This window comes from Planococcus citri, chromosome 3, assembly GCF_950023065.1.
Source record: "Planococcus citri chromosome 3, ihPlaCitr1.1, whole genome shotgun sequence".
In the NCBI taxonomy this organism is placed as follows: Eukaryota; Metazoa; Arthropoda; class Insecta; order Hemiptera; family Pseudococcidae; genus Planococcus; species Planococcus citri.
Window position 1 is genome coordinate 49,429,339 of NC_088679.1, and position 23,628 is coordinate 49,452,966.

General features: G+C 32.5%; 1 protein-coding gene across 6 annotated transcripts in view; it reads left to right on the forward strand.

The window, feature by feature from the left end:
* Positions 1-2,009: 2,009 nt before the first annotated feature.
* LOC135839034 (diacylglycerol kinase eta-like) overlaps positions 2,010-23,628 on the forward strand; it is a 41,527-nt gene continuing 19,908 nt past the window's right edge. For 2 of the 6 annotated variants that reach the window (XM_065354877.1, XM_065354882.1), the window contains exons 1-3: positions 18,082-18,262; positions 18,461-18,564; positions 19,000-19,105. In XM_065354877.1, coding sequence (XP_065210949.1) covers positions 18,520-18,564; positions 19,000-19,105 — 151 coding nt within the window. In that variant the 5' untranslated portion in view covers positions 18,082-18,262; positions 18,461-18,519. The other 4 variants (XM_065354878.1, XM_065354880.1, XM_065354881.1 and 1 more) reach the window with 4 other exon arrangements.

Sequence of the window (23,628 nt, forward strand, 5' to 3'; positions counted from 1 at the left end):
GTAATACCTACATCAAATTGTGTGGTATACGGAACTACGTACGTTTACCGTTTACGTACTTCGTACACAATACAAATAGGTGTACCATGTAATGTAGAGCAAAGCCTGCTTTCTTTCTAAATAAATAATTTCCAATACGATTCCGAGCTTAGGCGTGAAATACCTGCATTTAATTGAAATGAAAAATTGCTTCTACCTATAAAAATGATAAGTATAGTTATAGGTATGCTAATTGTTGTACAAAAAATGTATTAATTGTCCTATACGTAAGTGCACTCAAAAATTTGATAGCTTAAGCATGGACGAAAAAAATTGATTGATCAGTAAATGTAATTAGGTACCTATCTTCAGCTTGAATAAATATGGGGTACTTGGACGAAAACGTTCGAAAATATATGGGCGCATTTGCTTGTTCACACACTCATCTCTCTTTATACAATAAGAATTCGAAAGAACGATAGGTATATGCTATATGTTTCAAAATGTAGTTTAATAATTGGGTAATTGAAAATACGTTTGGTGAAGTATGCGGCATACAGAGTGTCCGGAAAGAGAGTGCCCAAACTGAAAATTTAGCCACAGGTATAACTAGCGAAGGAATAGCCAGGAGTTCTATTTGCGTCGATTGAAATTTTCAGTAGGTATTGAATACTAAAATAACTTTCAAAGATGATAGAAGAAAGTTTTCTGCTAAAATGGAGTACCTTGTAAATTTGAGGAGCCACATGCCTAAGTTATCCAGCCAATGGGCTGCGACTCTCCTCCTCGTTAAATTTACTCCTAAAATTTGATACTAATTTACGGTTTAAAATATTGCGTAAGATTTTACTCTTCTTTATAGGAGAAAACCTGGCTAAATAGTTAAAAATTCTAAAATTTTTAAGAAATTTTGTTTCCCGCTAAAAAAAATTTAGGCGCTTGGAAAGATTTTAAACCATAGAATAAGTTTATAAAAGATACTTACTGATTTTGGAAACAACACGAGCCTCCTTGATAAAAGAAAGAGCTGCTGAAACCTAAAATTTTGAAAAATTCAGTATTTTGGCATCAAAATCTTGTTTTTTAGAAGCACGTTGCATTATTTAATTCTGATGAGTAATCGTTCGCCTCCGATATTTAAATTGAGTTGTCTAGAGAAGGAGTATAGGCCAAAAATATTGAAAAATTTGAGTCTGGAATGGATGCAGTAGCAGCTAGTGCACCTATTTCCGCTTTCTCACTTGTTTGCCTTCCAATGCAGATATTAATTACAAGTTATAAAGTATAACAAAGACGAAATTTTCATTGTACATTAAATCAAAACTGCCCATAAACTGTAAAATAAAGTTACAGACTACAAAAAACAAATAACTTATGCATAATAAAATTACAACGCTGTAGACTGTCAACAGAGAAATAAATGAAAGCGAGCCAAAAAAACTATTTCCCGCGAGAAAAATTTTGGCATGAACTTTTTCCATGGTTTTTCAAATAGGAAAAATAATAAGGATTTTACTGTTTTCTCCATATTTTTATTAATCTTTTGCAAAGATAAACAGTTGGGAAAAAATAGCACTGGGACTGGGTAGGTAAATAAAAAGCAAGAAAATATTACCCTCGTCAGTGTACCTATACAGTATACATATACGTATCTACCAATAAGTACTTTTCATATTTACTTAATGAGAAAATATAAATACGTATCCATAATGTAAAAGAATTGATCTCGTCATCGTTAATGTACAAAGGTATAGAAAATATGAAACATTCGAGCAATGACTTAAGATTAATTTATGATTTAGGCATAAGCTTATAGGGTTTTTAAATAAATGTATACGTAGCGTGTACTCGTTCGTAGTAAAATACTATTCCGAAGATGGTTTTTCGCATGAGGCATTGTACGCGGTAATCGTCTCGTTTATAGGCGTGTATATGACGTCATTAATGACGTCATATGGAAAAAGTTACACCATAAGGATATACTATGCTACTTTTGCGCCGTTCGACGCAGACAAGACGCCTCAGCACGACCGTCCGGCGATACAGCACATTTTTCTCCAGTGTGTTTTGATTAAGGCTTCCAAGACGTGTTTTCGCTTCGCTTGCCAAACATTGCTTTATTTTTTCGAAAAGAGTAAGTTTTTCGTAATTTTTTGAATTACTTTGTTTTTACGTATAATATGAAATAAATCTTCGAATGTATTGCTTCGATTTAATTTTTTTTCGACCTATGACCCTTCCAATCATCTACTCTATCCAAGTAGGTAATGTCCAATTTTACGTTTTGTTGAATTATCACTTTAAAATTATTTTCTAACGTTGTTTTAACGAAATTATGGATCAGTATTATATCATAACATTGGATTATTATTGTTTATTTTACTGCTTCAAGGCTCAATATTTTTACTAAACCAAGAAATATTTCATTTTTAATATTTTCATGATAATTTTATGAGAACGATTTCATCTATACCGGTTATCACTGATAACAAAATACTATGATAATCTGCTGAAAAACAAAACAAAAATACGAAAAAGTTACTGCGCTTTTTTACATATACCTATTGTTTATTTTATAAAAATATTCAATTTATTTACAATAAGGGATTTTTAATTTGAATTCGAATTAGTAATTTCTGATACCTAGGTACTTAGTGATAATCGCTAATCATTAACCAACTTCTATCGTTAAAATGATAATTTACCTCTAGGAATATCGTCAGATGAATTAGTAATAATACGTTGACGTGGGTCTTGGTACCTGATGAAATAATTTAGACTAATTACAAACGAGTTAAAATATCAGGCATGTACTCGTATCTACAAAGAAACCGCAGAACCATAGCTAGAGCTGCATTTTGACTTCTCATGAATAATTTGGTAATCTGAATTATGATACCTACCTTTACAGTTTTCGCTCTCTCTGTTTTCTCACGACACCCTAAATAATATACCTACTTACTCAGTTATTCGGGAACAAATCAAACCAGATAGAACGAAGGCAAAACTCCATTAAATTTAGTGAAACTGAATTGATTTTTTATAAAAAACATTTTAATAGTAGTTTTCAAGAAAATATACGAAAAAAAATATGAAAAATTGCATCTTGAGAATGATAACTTCATTCTTATGTAAGGTTAGATGGAATATTAGCATTATTCGGAATTCTCTCAATGGAAAATCAAAATAAGAAATTTTTGATATATTTTTTTTAATATTTGAATTCAGCACTTTCAAATTGGTAAAACCCAAGATGCCTTTTTACTTTTAATTTTTTTTTCAAGTTTTCGTGAAATCTGTAGGAGCTTTGGTGGTTCACTGTACCTAATTTGATTCAAATTTTCAAATAGCAGCTTTCAACCATTGAAATAATTTTGAATTGGTGAACTTTCATCTTGATAATTAAATTTTGAGCTTTTAAAATTTTGAATAGTAATTTTGAAATTTCAATCAATTCTCTTTGAAGCTTCGTAAACAGATCTACTCTAAACTCAACCAATTTCAAGATACACGCATAGTATAGTAGGACATACGTAGGTCTTCAAATTTTGATACTTTCGCAAGAAATCACAAATGATGAAATTTTGTGAGCCCTTAAACCTCCTTCGGCCAAAATGGAAACAGAGGTCATTTTACTATTAGTAAATCATCGAAAGGAACTCGTTCGTAAAAAAATTAAGCTGACTATGAATGGGAGGACTCGACTTCATGTTAAGTTCAAGTTAATGAGTGAGTAATAGATCTCATCGTCTATCTTGATTCTTGCTGTATTTACGGCGAACTGGTTATGCAATTATATTAACGTACCTGTCAACGCAGTTTACTTTAAACCTTAAAACATCATTTTGAAGGGGTATTCGCATTGGAAGGCACGAGTATTAATTTTATATGTACATATTAAGTATTATGTACCAAGATGAATTGAAATAACCCGCATGCGCTTTTTGCAATTCCTGCTTCCCCCAAAGAGATCTTTTTGACGAAGTCTTCTGTTACAAAATACTCTTACTGCAACTCAGATGCCCGTCGAAAAATTGAAGGTCCCACAGAAGTTTGAAATTTTCAAAACAGCACAAAACATGTAAACGGATAAAAAAAATTGAATATTCAATCACAATCATGTTTTGGAACCCAAATTTTTCAAGAAAGTGTTGTCAAATTCCTGATAATGCAATCAAACAGATGCACTTGTGAGAATTATTTTGGCCACATTGTACATATTAGTAGGTATGTTACTACCAACGTGTTTTGAAATCCATTATGGAGAAGATAAAGTGCCATTTATTGGACTTTTTTTCAATTTAGTTCCTAAAAATATATTCATTTCTCACTCGTGTTGAAAATAATTTGATAAAAATAGAAGATTCCTCAGAATGCAGCTATCCAATCTCATACTCTTCAAAATGTTACTATTTTTTAAGAAAAATGAAGTCTTGAAACGTAATTATTCGATTTATTCGTCTACTTGTAAATTGTTTGGAAAATGTAAGCTCCTGTAGGACCTCAAATTTTTGGATTGAGTAGGTATTTGGAATTTTTTGTAAGCTTTCTTATGGACTTCCAAAACCCAGAAAAACATCGAGCAAATGGATAACTGAATCCGTTTCAGACAATAACTTAGATGAGCAAGATATTGAAAAATTTTACCAATTTTCAACTGGAGTTTGAGCGAAAGTGATGTTATAACTACCTCCAGAAAAATAGAATTTGAGGTAAAACTGGATTGAAAATTTACAAGATTTTCCCTCTGCTAGAAGAAAAAGTTTGGTATTCATTTTAAAAACTCAAATTTTTGCCTCATTTTTTCGAAGATTTTTTTCAAGCTTCATCTTTTGAGAAAAGAATTTCATAATATTGAGACGATTTTTTAATATTAATAATATGTAGCAAAGAATTGTATTTAAGATGAAATAATGGTGTCTAAATTATTTTGCTTTCGAGGAAGAACCGAGTCGTTTTATTTCACGACATCGCTTTGCATAGCCGAGATTTTCCATTTGAAGATGAGAATGGATGGGGTATAAACAGAAAATTATTCGCAAAAATTGTTATATGTACAGTACTTTTCTCCAAGTTTTTCCAAATGTCACTCAATTTTCATCTCAAAAAAATCAGCATGAGAAAGGGAGAAATTTCCCCAATTTTCGAAAAGGCTCGAGTGTATTGTTATAAAACCACAGCTAATATGTACTTACTTACGTAGGTACATATTTTGAAAAATCAAAAATTTAAAAAAAATGTTTATACTTACCTACCCTATTTAATCAAAATACCTATCGGTATTTAATTTAAAAATTAAAAATTCAGCAGCATTATAGTATACTGTCGATCATCGGTTATGAATTTTTTATGTCAAGTTATAAATAAATTTGGTACCTAATCAACCTACTTTGAAACTTTTACTTACGTTGTATAAAGAGGCAAAAAGAGAAATTCTCGAAACCGCTGTTACGCTGAATTTCACTTCAAATGATTAAAACTTCCAAAAGTCATTGTATTGGGTGGAAATTAACGCGACCCTGCGTTTTTACCAAACCCATTCAATCACAATAAGGAAGGGTACTTCTTATAATGAGTGCATGAGCGCCAAAGTTGGCAGTTTTTCAACAAAAAAAAAAAAAAAGAGAGAGGGAGAGAGAAAGAAATCAACTTTTTCAAGTTTCTATGGAATCACTGAAACAAGGAAAACTGTATTTGCAAGAATTTTAACTCTCAATAGAATAATTTGGCGAACGACATCACTTTAGGAAAAAAAAAAGTTTTATCTAAAGTTTTGAAAGTATGTTGAAAACGTGAAATACTGTGTTCGATACAGAAAGTTGCAAGAAGAAAAATTATGTAAAAATAAGATAAAAATCGACAACTTGAAAACTTTTAATACCTATCTACATTTTCAAATGCAAAAGTTGACTATGAATTTTGAACATTTTTTTCTCATTGAGTTAGTATTCGATATCAGGATAAGACTTTCTAAGGTTTTTATTACCTACCTAAATGAAGTGTAAATTGACGAACATTTTTATTATCAACCTATTTAAATCAATTTTGAAAAAGTGAGCAGATATATTATATAGGTGTGATGGGTATTTTCATGTTAAACAGCAAGAACATTAATTATGCATAAAAATTAATAAAAAGAGATTTCACATGCCCCTATTCTAATGCAAATTTGTTAGTTTTTAGTTTTTAAAAAGACAAAATGTACCTAATATATTACGTTACAAAGTTTCGAAAATTATTACCCACCGCGAAATTAAAATACCATATTACACCCTAAAATATTATTGCGAACTATGCGCACTTAGCATGTTTATCATTTGAATTTGTCGGTAGACTCGTTTTTAATCATTTTAATTCGACGTGATACAACATTCATGTAAAGACCACCGCGGATTTTTGTGCCTGCAATGGAAAGGGAAAACTTTAAATTTTTAATCGCATTTTGCTTCTGGCTCGAGTACAAAATTGTTTTTCGTAAAGTTTGCGGCTTTTTCAAATAATAAAGTTCTAATTATATTTCACGAGGGGATATTCATTTATCAAAATGCGGATAAATGAAAATTACCATTGAAGATGCAATACGGTTTATATTTTTATTTCATCGACCAAATCTGTGCAGAAAGCATGAAAAAATATCTACCTACCTACATAAAACATTTCAACATCACGAAGATTAAGATTACCAATTAAGCATATTAAACCGTATTCAATTAGGAAATTAATCCAAAAACCACCAGCCTATTTGAATTTATGTACGTATTATTTCGAGTAAAAAACCTTAACAATCGAATAAAAGAGGAGGATTTTCAAAGAAACGAGGCCATTCATTAATAATCTCCGGTCGCCGCTGGTTAGCAAAATTGCGAACTTTTATTAAAATAAAGGTACCTAGCCCGGTACGAGTAGGTTAGCCGAACTATGGGTACGTATTTTTCTCGATTGAAAATCAAAATAAGCTTTACCACGTGTATAAAAAAGAAAATACGAAAATCGAGTCAGACAATTCCTTATCTAAAAAAAATTAATTAATAAAGAAATATAATTAACATTAGTCGTTTGAAAATGGTAAACGTTGAGTATAAAATGACTAATTATATCAACATCAAATTATACTTGAATATTTCTTTCTCTCTAGACTTTCGTATTCTTCATTCTTTTATTCAAACTAAAACCTTTTAAATTTACTTAATTAATAATTTATGAAAGGAGGAAAATACATCATGCAAATTGAATTGGTGTTTGTAGAATAAATAAAGTAAAAATTGTTAACAAGGAAAACCATTTCACAGTCTATGAGTGAAGCACCTGAGGTTAGAAAAATAACATTCAAGGCAATTTATATACATCTAAATTCGTTTTTTTTTTTTACGCAGGCATAATTCTTTCCTCGTTATTCGCTATAATGATCTATTTCTGTTTTTACTTGAACGAATAAGTAATTTTGACAGCATGAATTCTCACGTCTGAAGTTTACTTATTCCTAGGTACCTAGGTACTTTTCTTTTGCAATTTTGCAACCAAGAAGGAAGGTGGAAGGGAGAAAAACACACACGTTTGAAATACACATCTATAGGTTGATGGTCCATCAAGTCAGCCTGCTGAAGTTAAATGTCTACCCATTCTGAAAAATCCTCCTTCTCTTCCAAAGATCTGCTTCACATTGTGATATCAAAATTGGGGCTTGGAATGCGATTAAAGTTGAAATGTTACCATTACTATAAATCACATCTTTCACATTAATTATCAACCTTGTTTTTTTTCATGAATTTATGCAATTTTAGGTCGTTTCTTCTTCTTCCTTGCTTGCCCGTATCCGGACATTGCGACTACAAAATCCCTACAACCAGTTCCCCCCCCCCGGCTATCTCTGTCCTCGGCCTTTCTCGTGCATTCTCCCAGTGACATTTTGGCAGTTTTCTTGATTAAGTCCGTGTATCTGGTGGGTGATCTTCCCCTTCCCCTTTTACCTTCTATGTGACCTTGGACTGTCAATTTTTCCAGGTTGTCCTGTCTCACGATGTGTCCGAAGTAGCGTAGTATTCGTCTCCTGATGACTGTGCTAAGCGCGCTTTCCTTTATGCCCAATTGTTGAAGTATTGACGCGTTTGTTCTTTTCTGGACCCATGATATCCTTAGCATGGGTCTGTAGCAGTACATTTCAAATGCGTCAATTTTATCTTGATCTGCCTTGTGTACTGTTCAGCATTCTGACGCACAGAGGAAGATGGAGAAGATTAGCGTTTTTACAATTCTCAGCTTTGTGGCCTTCGTAATGTTGGGGCTTTTCCATATCCGGTTGAGCTTTTCCATTGCTGTCTTTGCTATGGCCTACCATCTCCTGATTTTTCCGGCTGAGCTTTCCTGATTCGTTATTAATGAACCAAGGTACACGAAGTCCTGTACAACTTCTATACCATAAATCGCCAATATTTCTGGTCTGTTCTTTTGCTCCCTGTCAATTGTCATTATTTTCGTTTTTCCTTTGTTGACCCTCAGACCTGCCTCATTGCTGGCTTCTTCAATTTTCCTGAGCATTTCCTTCATCTCATCTGGTGTCTCTGCGAGCATGGTTGTGTCATCCGCATATGGTAAGTTTGACAATGTCTTTCCTCCAATTCTGACTTCCTTTTCCCAATCCTCTAAGGCAGTTCTCATTACCCATTCTCCATATTATGCATTGAAGAGAATTGGGCTGAGTATGCATCCCTGTCTCACTCCTTTTGCTGTATGAAAATGTTTGGTGAGCTCTCCTTCAACTCTCACCTGTGTCATGTTGTCCTCATACACTTCATACAGACTCTCCATGAGACTGACAATGGTGCTCTGGTACTCCAACCTTTTTGAGGTTTTGCCAGAGGATCTTCCACTTCACATTGTCGAATGCCTTCTCATAGTCAATGAAGCACATGTACACTGACTTGTCGTTTAAAAAAATTTTTAAAACTGGATATATCTACCTAGCCAGGGCCGACTCTGACCTAGCCCTCCAAATCTTTAGTTTGGACTAGGTACTCATTTTTTGAAGTTTCTGGAGAAAAGTAATTTTTGCTGGAGGTTTCAGATCGACTTGAGTTTGATCTATAAGTTTCTTGGGTGCTAACGCTTCGGAGAACAAATATATATAACTAATAATGTTTTTTTTTTATCATCTGTGAGGTGAATTTTCGTTACTGCACATTGCACACTATCTTTCCCACTTATTATTTGGTTTTATTCTAGTCGTGTTCTTGTACATATTACCTATCAGTATAATGTATAGGTGGGTAATAGCCTAGATTTTCCTGATTAAAAAGGAAGAAAAAATCCAACGAATAAATTACGATTTGTGCACGTCTTATTTTCAGTAAAATTTCTAGGTATTGTAGGGAGTATTTTGCTGAAAAACTAACCTTAGGTACATCGTTTAATAATAAAGTTATAAGTGCTATAATATAGGTAGTATATAGTCTATAGTTACTAACTGGTATAAAACTTCACAATATACGACCTCTTCATAACTTCAAGTTGATTCTTCAAGTTGAAATAATTTTGTTTATATAGGTATAGGTACCTACTTGATTAAAACGGGGACTGATGGTGAGGTATACATCCTTCCAGGCGTTATTCAGTCTTTCATTTCTATGACACGTATGGTTTAGATATATGTAGGTACGTTCAAAGGGTTGAAAGCAATGAAAAATTTGCTACTTTCAAAAGTTTTAGAGATCTGGTCTACCCATGTATGGAATTAAATAGAAGTTTTCCATGCGTTTGTTCATACTTCATAATAACAAAGTGTCTTATATCTGTACGTGTAGTTGAACATTTTCCGTGTCTCTCATGTAGAATTACCTACTAATGCTTACCTACTTATGCAAAATACAAGTCTACGTACTTGATTTATGCCTTCTTTCTACCCAGTATGTATATGTACTTGCAAAACAATGTTCATATGGTAGGTGCGTTGTACATATTTTCATTTTAAAGCCATTATTTACTAATGAGCATTTTTTTGGTCTTTATATTTTCTCTCCGGGGCCCGAAATTCCTCTGCACGGTCCTGACCCTTAAGAATCAACGCTCAATACTTACCTACCTAGGTATATTATAGAATGTCCTTTCAGTTTGTAGGATTGGCAAACCAATTTACATATATACTTATTTAGTGTACCTATAGTTTGAATTGCTACATTTCCAGGAAAATTGTTTAACACCTGTGATGGAATACTCAATACTCAATCCATACCTACATAAATTAGATGTTTTGTGCGAACAATGTCGATTTTCCTTGATCAAATCAATCAATCACTCAATTAATTAAGTACCTATGAGCTGAATCGGAATATTTGAAAAATACCACTTTGTTTAGGTACTAGATAAGCATATTAAATAACACGTCTCAATCTTTAAAAGTATGATCGAATATTTTTACTAAATATTTTCTAGTTTATCGATAGGTAGGTGCTGAGCATCAGATTGGCAGGCACAGCAACATTTAATTTCTCACATATTACACGTCATATTTGTACTTTTCATTTCCGACAAAAAAAAAGTGAAAACAATAAAAACATTTCACTTACACTTTCCATGCCTCAAAAAAATATCAAGTTTGCGAAACCATTATCTTATATGTATTTCATTTTCTTTACTCGCTTACTTCGCAGATCACTTCTTTATACTTACTCTTTCAATTCATTTTAGCGTAGCGTCAACGCACGTCTCATTTTAGTCAGTTTATCCCATTTCAGTCAACAGGAAAGAATATTTGATAACTGTATTTGTTAACGTTGTCGTCGTGACAATAGAAACCATTTCAACTAGTGGTTATGAAAAGAAAAAAAAAGTATCAAAATATGTATAGCCTAAGTAGATACCTAGGATATATTTAAAGAGATCAATGTGAAACCTTAACATATTCTCAAATTTGTTTTTGTTTTGCGTTAACCGACTTTTAGGGGAGATTTCATGAAATCTGAATTTTTGTTACGCTCGTGGTTCTATAATTTATGAACCGCGTGCTATAAATACAACGTAGGTAAGAACTAAGCACCTACCTCTACCTATATTCACTCGCTTCCATGATATCGCAAATCGTAACATATTTAATCTTTTACGCTACAAAATTTGAGTTAGTAGGTAAGCTTTTTTTCTAAGAAAAATACGCTTTCATAATCGACGCATGTTCGTCACAATGGATCAGTAATAACGTTATATAGGCATGGGAAAAAATAACGTCACAATATACCTAGTTTATTTATTTATTTTGGAGGTAGAAATAAAACTGTATTTTTCATTTTCTTATCTGTTTCATTTTTTTCGTCGATACTTTTTTTTAAAATTTTGTGTTTATTTTGAGTCTAGTATGAATGAAAAAAAAATTGAAGTTCGTAACGTTATTTTTAAAGAGAAATTTTATAAAAATATAATTTCAAATCAAGACATCATTTTTAATTTTTTTTTTCAAGTAAAAATTAGTTGAGATGTTGTTGGTTTGATCAACCGCATAGTTTTTTCAATATTCAGCTTAGTGTTTATTCAAATGAAAAATAGATACTTATTTATTAAGCAATGATACATATGGTAGGTACTTACTTATTGGCAGAAAATATGAAATAAATGCAATTTTCAAGACATGAAATACTAAAAAACCAAATGAAAAAACTTTTCGTGGAAAGATAAAAATGATCAAATTGTAAAATTTTTGTTGTTTATTATAATTTTTTATACCAACAAAGAAATAGAAATGAATTATTTAATAACCAACTCGTCAATTCATCTGACAATTTAATACCTGACTGACGTTTTTTCGTTTCATACCTTATAGTAACTCATCCGTCGGCTTATTAGCGCCATAATTTGAATTTCATTATTGATCGTTTCCTTCAAGCGTAGACAATGTCAATCTTCTTCATAATATTATACTACGGGCTGTGTTTTTGGAATTATCATGTATTGTATAGGTAGCTATTTGTTCGACCATTTTGAACTTTTCGAAGCACACTCTTGGAATTGTAGGTGACCACTTGGCCAGGAACATGAATTCTAGCCAGGTAGATAGATGTTAACCTAAATGCCAAGTACTGGAAGCCCAGAAATATCGTGAACCCCAAAGAAAGTTTTTTATTAAAAATATAGGTCGGCAACCTGAAATAGAATGATGCATATGATTGGTGGAATGTTATCATCTCAGTGTAACAACCAATCACGTGCTATCATTATTACATATCATTCACCGTGACGTACCAACCGAAATATTTAGCAGAAAACTTTGTTAGCGGTTCACGATATTTCTGGGCACCCTGTATGTAGGTAGCTAGGTACCTACATCATACAGGGTGCGCAGAAATATCGAGTATCTCCCCCAAAAAAATTCTCGCCAAACGTTTCGGCTGGTCACATGAATGATAGTAATGATAGCACACGATTAGTTGTTGGATTGAGGTGATAACATTCTACCAATCATATGCATCATTCTATTTCAAGTTGCCGACCTATATTTTTGATAAAAAAGTTTCTTTGGGGTAAGTACTCGATATTTTTGCGCACCCTGTATGTATTAAGTATAGGTAGATAATACACACCATAGCAATGACATTAGCTGTGCATTGTCATTATCACGAAGAGTACCTAATCCTAAAAATTCACAGATGCTGGAAACAATGTAGGTACTAGGTAGATATATTAGTTACTCAAGTCACGTTTCAATTATTTTCTGTCAAGAGATATATGAAATTTGTGAGCACATGGCACGGTGGTAAACGATAACATCACATTAATCGGTCTAATTTTCGTAATTTTAATTAGGCAGGTAAGCATCTTATATGCTTCAGTATTTCTCAACAAAGATCAAATAACAATCAAAAATTTACATTTTTTTTCACGAATAAAATAATAATAGGTAAGATTTCAAACTTTAATAAATAGCCTGCCTAAATTTACGAGAGTATACATACATACATATGCTTTATTGGATTGGTTCGACGACAAAAAATCGTCGTAAACAGATATAAAATCAGTAATCTTCCTTTCACGTTATTTTAAAGGAAATAAATTAATTTGAGTATAGCTTCTACATCATCGATCACATTAAAGACTTTTTGAAGAAGTTGTATCTAATACTTGGTACTTATCCTGTTTCAAAGTTTCCATTATAGTTGATGTATGTAGATATCAATACATTTTACTACTATGTCGAAAAATTGAAGAAAGCAACAACCTTGTTTTACGTAAAAGTTTAACGTCATTCGAGAAAAAAAAAACGTCAAAAATTCGAAAATTCCATAGGACGCGTATAGGTACGAGTATAGTTTGTTGTGTATCTACTTGTCTTGCTATAGGTACTTCCCTTTTGCAAGAGGCGGGCATGGTGGATGGATTTGAAGTTATTAAAGCGCGGGGGAAAGGAAATAAAATATGGTTTTATGTCTTTTTTTCTCCGGGAAAATAAAAATAAGAAATACGTTAATAATCTATCATATATAGGTACCTTAACCTATACCTACTAAATTTTTTCAAATTTCATTTATTTATGAAATTACGTTGTAGTTTTTTATTACCTACCTATACTTTGGATCTTGTTATTATACAGACCTCAAAGTTTGAAGTATTGTGATTTATTATACGTATACGTTCGTATTATATTGCTATTATTTTTTATTTATTTTTTCCAAATTCGAATTACGCGACATAATACCTATTTATTTTGGTTTTAAAAATACTTATCAATCACATAAAATAGCTGCAAACTTGAACTGACGCACCAAATTATTCAAATCAATATTCCTTTCAATTTTAATGAGGAAAACTTGGGTGAAAAAATTACCTTTACTTTTTTTCGAGGAAGAGCACTTACGATGGGTAACTGTACCTATGTATTATAACAAATCCATTAAGCATTACACTTCAATTTGCGAAAAAATAAATAATAATTCCTCTAATGCTATAGATATTCCAATTATTTTCAAAAGCATATCTGTCAAACGTACCCCCGAATAAAATATTTTTATATACATTTCGATAACATTGAATAAGCGTCGTCGTTTTATACCTCACCAAGATTTTTTTTTTTTGAAAAATATATCTTACCTGCCTACATTCTTGCGTATTTTGTGCTTCAGCTCATCGTATTAAAATCAATTCTTGAAGAATCGTATTTTACATTTTAATGAAGTTTCCAATATTTGGAAGATACTCCTTACACATTGTTAAAATTACATACTTATCTTCTTAACATTAAAGGGTACAGCGAGCGTATATTTACAAAATACTTGGTGTTTGTTCAAATGCTCCTTTTTCAACCTTTTTCAGTTTTTTTTTCTTCTTATTCATGGAGGAATAAGTACACGTATATTGTATTGTAAAATGAGTAAGCAGGTGTGTAGAAAGAAGACGCCTTCTCTTTATTTTTCCAATTTAAAGCTCTTGAAATATCTAATAACAGAAAAGATAAATCCGTTACCTACATGTGATGTTAGGTAGGTATTCAAAGTTCTAGCACTTGATATATTTTTTTTTACCAAATTCTTCTGCTATAGGTACCTACCTAAAACAATTGATAGAATTTTGATTGTTTTTTAGAGAAATTTGCCTGATTCTTAAGTCAAATACAAGAAATGTCCGTTTCGAAACAGTTTCATAATTAGGTACAAAAATTCTATGTTCCTGTTGTGCTTGCAAAACTGGTACATCACATGTTCGCAAAAAATAAAATGTTTCATGTCATAACACTCCTTCTACACTCAAAAAAGTATAAATCGAAACGAATAATGTTATTCAATGGAAGTAATGATTTTTATTAAGCACTTCTTATTGTTGTAGGTACCTAGTACCTACCTATTGCCTTTTTTTGGCTCGGATTCCGCGGTATAGGGCTAAGTTTATTTTAGAAAATAGAGATTAAATAACTTCACAAAATGTACCTAATACTTAATTGTGTCGCAAATAGATACCTAGTTAGTACCTACTTAAACAAATGTATATAATGGAGTGTACTAGCTTCATGTCCGAATTAGCCAAAATTAAAAGTATAGTATGGTACCCACCTATATGCTTTCAAGTTTTACTTTTTTCGCCTAAATAAGCAAAGCAGAACTGTAAAAGAGAGAGAAAAACATAATTCAAGCTGCCTCTTATGCTCACGCAAATATTCGTTCGTCGTAGGGTTTTTTTGTGTTGAAATGGCTACCTACCTATATGAATTTATTATTATACTTCGTCGAATAACATTCATTTATCAATATATACCTTCTAAATTACTAAATTTTCCTATTTTGTGGAAAAAATTTCGATTCAAGGTGATTAGCAACAAGTATCTCGCAAAAGTTGAAAAATGAAAATGCCATCACGCTGTTCCATTTTAGGAGGTCATTGGGTTGTTAAATGAAAACAATGTTATAACCTCGTTTTACGTTATGAAAAGGCTTAATAAAGGTGACCCAAGACCTATATTCGTATAATATATACCTTTGCACTAAAAGTATTAATGAATTACGAACCAATGATGACGCTATTTTGCAAAGAACATTTCACAAATATGTTAGGCCTAATTTATTTTTTCATTTCAGCTAGGAAGGTACATGAGGTACCTTCAACAATTGTCATTCCAATAATTGAATAGATAGGTGCCTTGATGGCTACATTATGTAGGTACATACAAGATGCGTACGTTTAAGTATGTATGCTTAGGTAGGTAGGTAGAGGTACTTATTCAAAATATAAATTTTCATCTACATGCAAAAATCTATAAATAAAAGTACCTATCATAAAATTGTTATTTTTACACAAAATGATTTACATTTAATATCAATCGATAGAAAATTTAATTATCTTTAATTTGAGACTACATTAGATAAGGTTTCACCTAAACTCGCGAACACTTGAAAATTTGCATTTTTTACATTAACTATTGAAAGTAGTTACTTACGAGTTAAGTTCTGATCAGTGATAAGTACACCTAAGTCCTGACTGTGTTGATGCGGTAAAAAAGGCACCATAGACCATAGGTACAATCAACACAGGAAAACTAGGTTTGGCAGGCGAAATTGCGAAAGATCTTATGCGAGGCGGTCGCGATGACAGCTGAACGGCAATAATGGTAATGGCATCGTGAAGAGTGCTGGTCACCTCACCTCATTTGTTCATTAATTTCATAATTTGTCATTTGAAAACTAAAATTCATATCTGAATCCTGATGCCTGTATCATAATTTTAATTATTTTCTATTAAATACATATCTAACTATTAATACACAAAACTTGGAGCCATTTGGTACCTTTTGCGCCGATTGTACGGCCGTTTTTGGTTTTTGCGAATTAATTTTGACGTTTAGAAACCTCCTTACCTGAGCGAATGCCCTCGAATCTTTTTGAAAATTCACATTTTTCCAAAAAAATTGTAATTAAAAAATGTTTGGATTTTGGAAATATGAGAATGTTTTGGTTTTCGATCACGAAAATAGATCCGCAGTACCTCTATCATTTTAAAGTCTTGGAAACATCCATGAAACTTCTGAAACCTTGGTCCTTGGTTGATATTTGTGTGACGTCATACAAAGACATTTTTTTAGCCAAATTTTTCAAATTTTTGTGATTTTCATTTTTGAAAACATGAAAAGATGAGTGAAGTGAAGATGAAGAGTCAAGAGTGAGTTGTGCTGATTCAGCTGGCTGATTGATCAGATTGATGAAAAGATTGATGAGATTTTGTTGAACGAGACAGAGACTTCTATTAAATTATTGATTTGATTTGTTCGCACGGTCGCACCCCTGGTTCAGCCTACACTCCTACAGAAAATAAAAATTCATATTTTTTTCGTGCATTTTTTTTTCATTTAGGATTTACGTAATACGTAATTAATTAGAAAAATTTTTAAAATAACAAACCAACGAATTCATGAGAGAAAACGCTGATTAAAAAAATAAAATATCAATTGTTGTTTCAAAATATCCTATGTTCCTATGATATTTTCATTTGAAACCATATAGAAACGATGGCGATAAAAAAAAACCATCAACTTCTCTGTAACTGGACAGCAGGAAAGAATTGACAATTGGCCCATTTAAGCTCGGATTAAGGGATGCAGATCTTAAAAAAAATTATATGTATCAATGGAAAGAAGATGAAATTTCTTTATTATGGTATAAAAAAATAAAAAAGTTATGGGGTCCAGCAATCCAGCATCCAGCTATACATGGATTTTTAGTGAAAAAAACTGAAAAAAATGAAACATTGAAACTTCTGCAGTTCTTCACTTGGAAATTTTTTATCCATTATTCTTCTCCTGCATATATGATATAGCCAAGTTCAAGTGTATTTATTTTGTTTAAATTAAATTATTGAAATTAACTTAACTTCTAACAAATGATGGAGAATAATTTATTGATTGACACAAAATTCATTATTTTTTACAATGACGTCATATGTACATTTTATGTAGAATTTGTTGCGGAATTCTCCGCAACTGGTCGACTTGTAAGTAATAATTGTCAAAGAAAAATGAAATATTCAAATAATATGGTAGGTATCCTATTTCGATTCGAAGCGTTTCTATTTTCTAATTTTAGGTACCTACCTAATTCTTACCTATGCTCATGCTTCACTTTCTCACTTTCAGAGTTCAGACTTCAGTTCATATTTTTTGTTTGTTTTTTTTTCATTAAAGGAAAGGTTTTTTTCATGAGGCCTTCTTGTCCTTTAAGGTGCCTGCAACGTATCTAAGAACCGAAGAGTATCAAATTTCCAAGTCTTCTCATTAAAAAAATTCTGAATATTTTTCAAATTAATCTTATCCTTCACATGCCGTTGTAAATTCGTAATCGTATTCGTAACGTAGCTTCGTAAGTCGTAAATATCGTAGTAGGTATCGTATTGGTGGCTGAATTGCATATTGTATTGCATTGCCAAATACAATTCCGAAATTCGCCAAAATTGGAACATGCCACGGCCATTCTCGTGTTTGCTCGTGCCGCATCGTGCCGTTGTGCGCCGGAGAATTGACGAAAAAAAAGCGAAAACCACGGAATCTAAACGGTCGAAAACGAGGTGAATAGAGATACTTCTATTATTATCTGCGGTTCTGCGATTTCCGATTTGAGATGAATATTTTTGAAAACAGCTGTTTCGTAAAAATCTATTATTGATTATTTTTGAAAATAACGATAAGAGGCGAAAATTCAGAAATGAAGAATAAAAATTCATATTTTGGTTCAAATTTAATGATTCCGAACACTACTTACTTCTTAAATATTTCAAGAACAATGTTTCTATAGATCAAAACATTTCATTCGGAGTACAGCATAACGAAATGGTAAGAAACGTTCACTGCTTGTGTCTTGGGATGGTCAGTACCACTGTATTTATTTGTTATATATTCTGTACTTCATCTTTGAGAATAGGTTTTAATTGCTGTTTTTCTCTATGTTCCTAAATCTGCGATGTTGTTTTCATAGTGTTATAATTTCATATCGAAACGAACGACTAAACCTTAAACGTGTTTGTGTTACAGGTTTACTGGACTCGATTTTCAAAAAACTATTCTCTCATGATTTGACTTGAGGGAATATTATGGAAGATTGGTTCGCATCGCTTAAAGCTAGCTCAAACAATCAAGTAAGTTTCAGAGATTTCCATCTGGCTATCGACGCTGCCAAGAATAATATACCTAACTGTACAAGTAAATTAGAAGTTTGCAGTCGTATGATTTGAGTAATGTGAAGGTGTAGTTTTATACGAAACGGAGTTTCATTTACTAATTTCATTCGATTTGTTAATAGTGAGTAAACTTGTCTTGGAAAGCATGCTTGTGTATAGCAATTATTACGAGCATTGTCGTTGAATTATGACTGAGGCTCCGGTAACATGTGTAAAACAGGCAACGCGTGTGTAGTTTTATGAACATTAAAAAAGGTACTAGTGTGTAGTGTTCGTACCATGTCTCTTAATAATCAAGTAATACGAACTGCTGTTTAACGTGACTAATATTTATGTACATTTGTTAAGAAAAATCAATTTGTAACGTGTTAACTAATGAATTGTGATTCGTAGGGTGGTTCAGATGATATTCAAAAAATTTTATCAGGACATCACACTTGGCACGCAACTTCTCATGCTCGTCCAACGTATTGCAACGTATGTCGAGAACAGTTATCAGGTGAGTAAATATTTCATATTAGTTTTAATTTTTAAAAAGTAATCATTACGCGAAATGTATTTTATAAAATTGTGATAGTCTCTCAGACCATCGGAAATGTGTCATCTACGTACTGATATAAATATGGAAATGACGAATGATATAAATCCAGTAGAATCGTTTGGATTGGGATTTTTATATTTTCCAAGTTTCATGTACCTAATTATTCTCGGACATTTTTCGGCCAGTATGTAACTTACGCCTTGAAATGCTAACACTGATAGAAAGGCCCGGTGTAACGTTAACGCCGCCAGAATCATATGTATACTGGTACTGACCACGTATGATTGAAAAAAAAACTTTCATTATTCTGAAACGTAAATATTCATTTCTCACCTTCGGAACAAAAAATAAAATTTTATGTTGTCCTTATGAAAAAAAAAATCCATTAGTATTATTGATTTGTGTGAAATTATTGCTTTTTTACCAAGTGCCTCCCCAGCAAAATGCTATTTTTTACGACTAGATAATAAAAAATTCTAAACCTGTATGGCATGTTGTATCATTCATTTTTCATTCCAAATTCAAATATTTACGATACAACTAACTGTTACCTTATTTCATAAAGTTTTTGAAAAAGTTCCGCAGGTTGTAAACCATTTTTATTTGTTCAATGTTTTGAGATGATCTAGCATTTGACATTTTATTTCAATATTTTATTCCCGAAATGATGAAATTTACGAAACGAGTATTCGTTGAAAAATTTCAACTATACAAAGGTTGACTGAAAGCAACGTGTGTTTTATGTTGGAGCATCGGTACATACAATTCACCTTCTCGAGTTATATTATTTTGCAGTGATGATACGTACTTACTATCAGATCACAGGTGTTAGAAAGAAAGAATTATTTGTCTGTGTAAAATTTTGTTTCTGAGAAGAATTGCTGAACTTGATTGAATGAGGAGAAGCAATAATTGCAACTTCAAAACTGATTCCCAAAATTATTACTGTGTACCATTTTATTCCATTGCATGGCTTTTATCTTATTTTTGTTGTATTCAAAAATAGATTCATAAAAAGCAGTTCGTTTGCTTCTTAGAGTCTTTGATCCAATTATACTTTCTGTATTAACTGTATTTGACATCACATAGAGCAAAGTTCGAGATTTAATGCGATTAATTTCTGCTTCTCTTTCCGTAAAGTTAGTCTGTTCCTCTAATCGCTATATGAACGATTGTTCGTTGTTCGTTCTATATTTACTTATTGTATGACAAGTGTTATAAGCTACAATAAATTCTTCTTAATAATTACGATCATGTCATTGAAGCAACAACAGGTGTTAGTTACGTACAGCTGTTGACGTTTTTCAATGCGAAAATCGAAATGAGTATTTATGATATTTAACGATGAGCAATGATCGATCCTGGTAGCTTGAAATTGCTTTTGAGAAAACGTTGAAGAGGCACTTGCCATGCTCATGTAATTTAGACGCAGTTAGTAGGTATGCTAAAAGCAATCAAGCAACAATAATAATGTTTTGTAGTTTCGATTCAAAGTAGCTCAAGGGTATGCAATTTTTTGAAAAAAAAATACGAGGTTTCAAGTTTGAATGTCGCTTGGTTGCTTTTGCTATGATATCCTCTTGCCTATTTGCCCCTTTCAGCTCGTCGGATGTGCCACAGGTTTATTCAAATCCTAAAGAGTCCACAATCTCATGGATTTTTATTTTGCCCGATATTTCTACCTCAAATTCATTTCTCATTTCCAACTTTTTAGTTGATTTTAAAAAATTTCATCACTGAAGCTATATTCTTACGTCTTAGAATGGATTTTAGAAGCACCCTCTCTTCCACATAATTTGACCATCTCGCTTAAAAATATTGACTGCAAAGCCTTATCTTAAACGTTACGTTTTTGCATTTCCGGTTGATTTCATTTTCGTTGAATTTGTACTTCGATTTATTTTATTGTTTGCTCTTATTTACATTATCAAGACTGTATGAAAATGTAGAAATATTTTGAAAACTTTCTATTAAAAAAAAACAACAACAACAACTACTATCACACGTAATTTCCAACTTTAGCGAATTGTTACGTATAACTTCTGACTTTTTAAGTGAAAAAGTTTACCAATTTTGCAAAACTATCGTTAAAGTTGAAGGTCCGATAACGATTTTATGAATGTACTTTTATCATCAGTTGATATGTTTCAACACATTTTAATATGGAAAAATGCTATATAGCATTTCAACATTAAATTTTACTATTTTTTACGCGCATTATTTCAGTCTAAAGAAAAGAATTAAGAAAGTCGAATAAATCGTTCTTTCGAGTTTGGAAAATTTTCTAGTGATCGCCATTGCAGATTTTTTGCGTAGGAATATGATGGAAGATATCTAATCTACCTACTAAATGCTTTCATGGCAATGGATTTGTTTTTTTTTCATGTCAGGTGAAACATTTTGTGCTAAATTTTGTTCCGTAATGAACTAATGATCTTGTGTTCTTATTCGTATTCTTTTTTTTTTTTTTTTGTATAGGTACATATATTTTGTTACCTACCTAAAAATATCTATACTATAAAGGGACAGCTTCGTTTCGTTGTCATCGCATCACGCGTATTCCAGCGAACCGATTTCGTTGAAAATTTCACAGCGCATTCGTACTTGCTCGAAGATGGTTCCTGTGAAGTTTCGCTTCGAAAGCTCATTTACTTTCGCCGCAATCGAGCTTCAAAGTTTCAAAAATCGCTATATGGACGTTGCGGCGGGGTAATTTAATCGGTGAGACGAGGTACTGGGTTTTCGTTGGTTCCGTGTTCTGAACGCGTTTGTTCAGTGTTGCCACATCTGTTATTATGTACAATCTCACTCATTTTCGCGTTTTCGTGTGCTCAACGTGCACAGTGTGAGACTGTGGGTATCTTTATTTTAATTTGAGTGACACGGCATGGGTAATGGGTATTTTTATAGTTTTTTTTTTTTTCAGTGAAATTAGTGCACTTTTTTTCATTTATTTCTTTATCACGTTATTGTTATGCCTTCACCTAAAAAACATAACATTGGTCGGCATACATTAAACACAAAATCAGCGAAACGTCGTCGTACCAATGTTTTCAATATTACCTCTACCGCCTCTACCTCCACCGCCTCCACTGAAAATACTACCTCTACTGAAAATCGAGCCGTCAAAAATGTTTTGAGTAAAGCCGCCGACAAAATCATAGATTAGTAGTACTGCAGTAGTACCACAATAGTACTTTCAAAGTCATGAACAATTAGTGTACTGGAAGTAGTACTGGTATTATACTTGAGTAGTACTGTAGTACTACTTTCAAATTCATGTACTATTTATTTAGTAGTTCAGTATTACTCAGTATTACAGTACTGGAAGTAGTACTAATATTATACTTTAGTAGTACTGACCATGTACTGACTATAGTACTGAAGTAGTACTGAACCTCGCATCACCCTACAACTCACAGTGGGCTGTGAGCACCCTCAAAACGGGCGTAATTCAAAAACTTACAACGAACTCAAAAACAATGGTACAATGATATCCTCCCTTATGTTTTTGGGGTCGTAGAATACGAATTCGACAATAATTTTTTTATGGGGGTGGAGGGGTGAGGGGGTGAAGGGGGCGAAAAATCCAAAATTTGACTATAATGATGTGTGATACATCGAAATGTATGTTTTTGAGGGTGTAGATCACGAATCTGACAATACTTTTTTCGTAGAGGTCAATGGTGGGGGCTAAGATGGTGAAAATGGTTAAAAATTCAAAATTTGACTATAATGATGTCCAATAGAAAATTCTTCATCCCCCGCCCTTCACCCCTTCTACACCCTCGAAAACGTACATTTTGACATATCACACGTCATTATGGTCAAATTTTGAATTTTTCACCGTTTTCACCCCCTTCATGCGCCACAATTCACCCCTACGAGAAAAATATTGTCAAATTCGTGATCTACACCCTCAAAAACATACAATTCGATGTATCACACATCATTATGGTCAAATTTTGAATTTTTCAACCCTTCATCCCCCACCATTCACCCCTACGAAAAAAGTATTGTCAGATTCGTGATCTACACCCTCAAAAACATACAATTCGATATATCACACATCATTATGGTCAAATTTTGAATTTTTCACCCCCTTCATCCCCCATTTTTCATAGAATCGTGAGTTACAGTACTACTGAAAAGTATTACTGCAGTATTACTTTTCAGTAGTACTGTGGTACTACTGTGTGATGGTACTGCAGTACTACTTGAAAAGTTCAAATTGTTACTACTGAAAGTAGTACTGCTTTCAGTATTAAATTAGTAGTACTATTTTTTTGCATGGGTACCAAAAAATCAGCGAAACGTCGTCGTACCAATGCTTTAAATACTACCTCTACCGCCTCTACTGAAAGTACCTCTACTGAAAATCGAGCCGTCGAAAATGTTTCGAATAAAGCCGCCGACAGTACCAATGTTTTGAATAGTACCTGTGCTGAAAATCGAGCCGCATTTGTTTATCCACCACCAGC